The sequence below is a fragment of the Elephantulus edwardii genome, unplaced genomic scaffold (genome assembly GCF_000299155.1).
Source record: "Elephantulus edwardii isolate Elephantulus edwardi_28Jun2011 unplaced genomic scaffold, EleEdw1.0 scaffold00050, whole genome shotgun sequence".
Taxonomy (NCBI): Eukaryota; Metazoa; Chordata; class Mammalia; order Macroscelidea; family Macroscelididae; genus Elephantulus; species Elephantulus edwardii.
The window spans coordinates 3,115,556-3,121,095 of record NW_006399800.1 but is presented as its reverse complement, the minus strand read 5'-3'; the positions used below and the strand labels follow the sequence as shown (position 1 = coordinate 3,121,095).

General features: G+C 35.6%; 1 protein-coding gene across 2 annotated transcripts in view; it reads right to left on the bottom strand.

Moving 5' to 3' along the window:
- Window positions 1–5,540, bottom strand: part of DENND4A (DENN/MADD domain containing 4A) — a 131,210-nt gene that overhangs the window by 53,893 nt on the left and 71,777 nt on the right. For both annotated transcript variants that reach the window (XM_006886644.1, XM_006886643.1), the window contains 2 exons: window positions 4,431–4,649; window positions 2,477–2,622 (listed from right to left, as the gene is read on the bottom strand). In XM_006886644.1, coding sequence (XP_006886706.1) covers window positions 2,477–2,622; window positions 4,431–4,649 — 365 coding nt within the window. The remainder of the gene's footprint in view (window positions 1–2,476; window positions 2,623–4,430; window positions 4,650–5,540) is intronic.

Below are 5,540 nucleotides of genomic sequence, written 5' to 3'. Positions count from 1 at the left end.
GGCGGGGGAAGAAGAATAAACTGGGGAAGAGGGTAGAGAGAATGGTACAGCAATGAAGGAATGAAAACCCAAATCCCTGTAAATGTTCATTAATACTAACAAAATTTAATTTTAAAAAGTTCAATATTTATGCTACAAAATAATAAAATCAAATGAACTCTTCATTTGGAAACAAATAAAATTCAAAAGAATATAAAAAAGTCCTAGTATTTTTCATTTTTTAGTTTATACAACTAAAACTGTGAAATTCATAGTTACAATTATCATCCCCAGTTTTTTGAGTTTTTTTTAGAAAACACAGGTAAGAAAACAACTCAGGAAGAGTATCTGGACTAAAAGTCACAAGGCTAAGAGCTGAGATTAAAGTTTTTCTAATTCCTAATGAAGAGGTTTTCCCTACGAAATCAGGCACAGTGAGATTTACTTTTAATTTTTCTAAGATACATTTGGTGCTAATTTAGTAATCAATAAAATATATTTTCATATCAAGTAGATTTGAGTCAAATACTGAATATCGAGGGATGAGTTATAGTTTAGCTGTTGTGAATAAAAAGAAAATTATCAATTTTCTTTCCTAGCCATATAAATTTGAAAATGATTAAGGACTCCTCTAAATAATTTTCCAATTTTAAGTTGTGCAAGATGGGTGTACACATAAAGTGTATGCATCTAGTGTATTTTTTCTTAATCATATATTTATAGAAAAGTTATAAATATAGTAGAGATAATTTTTTTCTTAAAGTCTTTTAAAGTTGCTGATGTCCCTTCAACTATGAAGACCTAAATGGATATTTCCTACAAATAAGGGCATTGTCCACATAACCATGATACTCAGTTAAAATCTAGAACTTAACATTAGTACATTACTACTACTTAATCCTCAGATCACATTCAAGTTCTGCATATTATCCTAACATTTAGTTATAAAATGTGTGGTATTGCAATTGGTTGTCAAATTTTCTTTTCTTTAAATCAGTTCCTAAGTTTTTCCTTGTCTTGATTTTGACATTTTTAATATGGGTTTTACAGAAAATCTTTTCCTTTGGGTTTGTCTGGTATTTCACTGGATTTGGTATTGCTATGTATCTTTGGCAAGAATATCAGAGAACTGATGTTTCATTCTCATTGCAGCCTATCAGGTTGTTGTTGTTATGATGCACCATTGAGTCAGAATCAACTCACTGCTGACCCTCCCGTGGGTTTTCAGAAGCAGTAAATCACAGGGGAGGAGAATGCCCATCCTTCTCCACCAGAGCAGCTGGTGGATTTGAGCCCTTTCCCTTTGGGACTGTAGTACAGCTTCTTACCATTAATGATGTTTAATTTTATCATTTGGTTGAAAAGGTGTGTGCTTGGCTTGTCCACTACAAACTGTAATTTTTCCTTCCCTGTAACTAATATGTCTTCTGTAGAGAGGTTTTCTGAAACTAAAGGCACTCTGGTGATGTAGTCTGTAGGGGACTGTGCAGCTCACCCAAAGGTGGCATCACCAGCCGCTCCAGGGTAGAACAGTGATTAGTCTCCACCTGTGCGACCTGCAGCCTCTGCGAACCTCCTGGACAGTCAGTTATGCTTCCATTCTGACTCCACTGCAATGAGTTGAGTGAGTCCTTTGAAACTATGCAAAATTCAGTTTTTGGTATGATTTTAAAAAAGCTGATACCTGTGTGGACTTGTGGTTTTCAAAATTATGCAAACTGGTGAACACCTCTCTGATCGCCACATGCTTCTTTTTCAGCAGAGATATTCACTCCGCTCTTTCTTACTTAATAGCATTAAAATTTCAGGGGAGAGGTGAGGTTACTGTGTGAATTTGAAATAATTGGATTAATTTAATTTATGCTACAAACTCACTCTCAAGTTGTAGAAATGTTCACGTGAAAGAACTCTTATGCATTAAACCTACTCTCAACATATGACTGTTGTTGTGTGTGATCAAGTCGGAGCCAACTCACAGCTGATTCTCCAGCTCCTTCCAGAGGCAGCCAAGCTCATGGGTGGAGACCATTCATCTTTCTCCCATGGAGCAGCTGGTGGGTTTGAACTGTGTGCCTTTGGGATTGCAATGCACCTTCTTACCATAGGCCACCAGAGAAAAAGGAGAAAATTAAGGATACTCAAGTTAGAGGTTCACAGGCCTAGAAAAATCCAACAGTCTGTCTATAAATGGTCAAGTGAATTTGCCTTGACTGATGAAATGCATAATTGATTAAAATTTTGCAAGGTACTCGTAGTACTCTTTAACAGTACAACTCAAAAGATATTGTTCTTTAAAATTTTTAGCAGGTATTTAAAATTTTTATTATAAGGAATTTATTGTTTCATTCTGTTGTACTAAGGGCTGCTATGAGTTGGTGTTAATGCAGTGGCTCCTAACAACAAAAGCTGGTAACAGTTACAGTGCAAACTATAACTCAAAACACATACTGCAGTCACACAAAATAAATAAGGGAATTGGAGACATAGTTATACTTACTTTATCTACACAATCATCAAAAAACGCCAGGCTTGCATCTTTATCACTGACAAAAGAACACTCCTCAATGAAACGAATAAACATTTGTGTTTTGGTCATCAAGTTATAGAATTTTTGATGTGACCGATCCCGGCTTCGTAAGAAAGCTGTTCAACATAAATATATAATGTCAGCATATATAATATCATTCCTAGAGTCACAGGATTTTTGAGCTAAGGGTTAACTACTTGGTTAACTACGTAATCTAAATTCCCCACATCTCTGCCATTTTACAGAAAAAAGAAACAATGATCTCTGAGAGGGGAAATGACCCGAGAAGGTAATTTAGGAACTACAGTGGCATCTGCTCGGAAGGCAGAAAATAAGAGGACAGAAGGATGACTAGTAACAAGAATCACAGGGGGAAAAGACGCCATTAATATTTGGAGATCATAAAGTAAAACAAAGCAGGTATAAAAGGTTAAATTGGAAAACCAAGTTACTCTGTCAACTTTTGTTCAAATCACAACTTGGGGAAAGAAAAGAAAAATTAACAAATGGAGAAGGTGGGTGGAGGAATAGCAATATAGGTTAACTGCATCGATCAATGGTAATTACAGCCCATGAATGATTGTCTGATAAAACCAAGGTAAACTTTCTCTCAAGTAAAATCAATTTTTAAAAGATTAAATTTCTGCAAGGGGAAAAATTATTTAGCAATAGAGAAAAAAATGAGAATTCAGATCTCTTAAATCCCCACCCAGAAGTGTCTCCATTGCCCACTTGTTACCACTTTGTTAAGTCTATACAGAAACCAGTAAACGTAAAAGCATTTTAAAAATTTCTGCTTTTCCCTCTGAAATGCGTTTGAAGCTGTGTGTGCCTGCATTCAATCCATTTCTGCCTTTACATAGAGTCTTTTCAAAGCACCTGTGAAATTCCCTCTAGTGTTCCTTACATTTTGGCCTTGTTTGTTGTTTTCAGGATCTACCTACACTGATCTTCATAGTCAAGTTATATTGTACTTGCCTTTTTTGGGGGGTAAGGCCAATTAGCTCCTTCTAGAATCAGAGATTTTTTTTCATGGAATGTTATGTCTAAAATACTTGTTTTTTTCTACCACCTTTGCCTGGCTAATTTCTACTTGTCCTTAAAGATTATGACTCAGATATTACTTTCTCAGAAAGGTCTTTTGAGATGGTTCTTATTATCCTCTGTCAGTTCCATGAGGGATATCACTCTTTACCCAATAAGATGCTCTGGTGGGGCTGTCTGTAGTGTGCTGAAGTGCTAACCAAAAAGGCTTTGATTTTCCGGCAGTTTGAATCTACTTGCAGCTTCACAAGAAAAAAACAGGGAGTATTCTCTCGTTAAGATTTATACCCTTGGAAATCTGACAGCCAGCCATAGTTTTATATATGTAATATCTAGCATTTAGAGGTATTCAACAGATGGTTATTAAGTGACTATCTCTTTCAAAATGTTAAATAGTATAAAAGAGAATATTTATTATGATACTAACTCCATCCTAGAGTTTCTGAATATTTTTTACTTCATGGCTATGACAGAGAAAAATATTTATAAAGCATAATAAAGCAAAATCAAATGAAACTGCTTTAGCCTGGATAGGACCACACCAGGGGCGTCTCTGTACTCCTATATTATCTGGCAGCCCTATAACTGAACACATCACTATCTCAACTCAATCTCAGTACACATCAGATCATAGAAATGCATGGTCAGGAGGCTCTGTACTTTTCAAAATATGCAGCTTCTTTGGCATATTTTGCTAATGGGATGATAATCAATGGGTCTACGAAAAATACAGGAATGGATTACCCAAAGAATTAGTATTCAATACCCCTGAAACAGATACATATTTTGATATATGGGAGCTTTTAATTGAGGCAGTAATGGAGTTGTCAAGAGGTTAAGATCAATAACATGAAAGCCGTAACACTACGCACTCACTCACCTTGTAGGGCAAAAAGAGAGGTTGCATCTGTGGCTGTCTCAGATGGGGCTTGTGTTATTGGCCTTAAATATGATCGATAGCCTTTTAAAATAGAGGCCATGAAATGCAAAAATGCCTCCTGTATTTCCAGATCTATCATATGTATCCTTTTTCCAGAATTAAAATCATAGTCATTCATTGCTAAGTCCATTAGTCCGTCTTCTCTTGGTCTCTGCTGCACTGTGAAGAAATACAGTGTCAGTACTTTCTCTAAACTGTCAAAAGTAATTTCTATGATGGTATCAATATAACTTTGCTGTGTTCTCAAAAGAGTGTAAATTAACTCTTTGATTATGTAACTTCATAAAACGTAAACTCCAGCAAAGTTTACCATAGTATTTTTCAGGCTCTGTAGAGGAACAATTTTATTCAAGTTAAACAAAATCATAATTGTATCTTAAAAAAAGTTCAGGTTCTAAAATTATATGAAATTTATAAAAACCATAACCATTATCAACAGAACATAGGGCTAAAAGCAATAGCCCTCCTCTACTTCCCTCTTTTATTTGGTTATAGTAAGTACAAGAAGAAAAATAGGGTTTCAAAGGCTAAAATGAAACAAACAAATAAAACTACTTTTCCTCCTCCAGAAGAATTCAATGTTAAAGTCATTAGATACAAATGAGCAAAGAAAACATTATCTAATTTGAGGAGCTGGGAGCTGTACTAGCTCAAAGGGAATAAGAGAGGAAGAATTTGCTGGGCATGGTGAGTTAAAGGCTAAATTCTTGTAAACAACAAATGCTGGCGAGGTTGCAGAGAAACTGCAACTGCTGGTGGAAGTGTAAAATGGTGCGACCACTATGGAAGGTGGTATAACGCTTTCTCAAAAAGTTGGAAATAGAAACAAATACCATTTGACCCAGAAATTCCACTACTGGGAATATACCCCAAAGAGATCCCAAGCAGATATATGCTCACCCATGTTTATTGTGGCTTTGTTCACAATAGCAAAGAGTTGGAAACAACCAAAGAGCCCATCAACAAACGAATGGATAGAGAAGCTGTGGCATATTCTCACAATGGAATACTATGCTGCATTGAAAAACAAGGAACTCATGCAATATTATT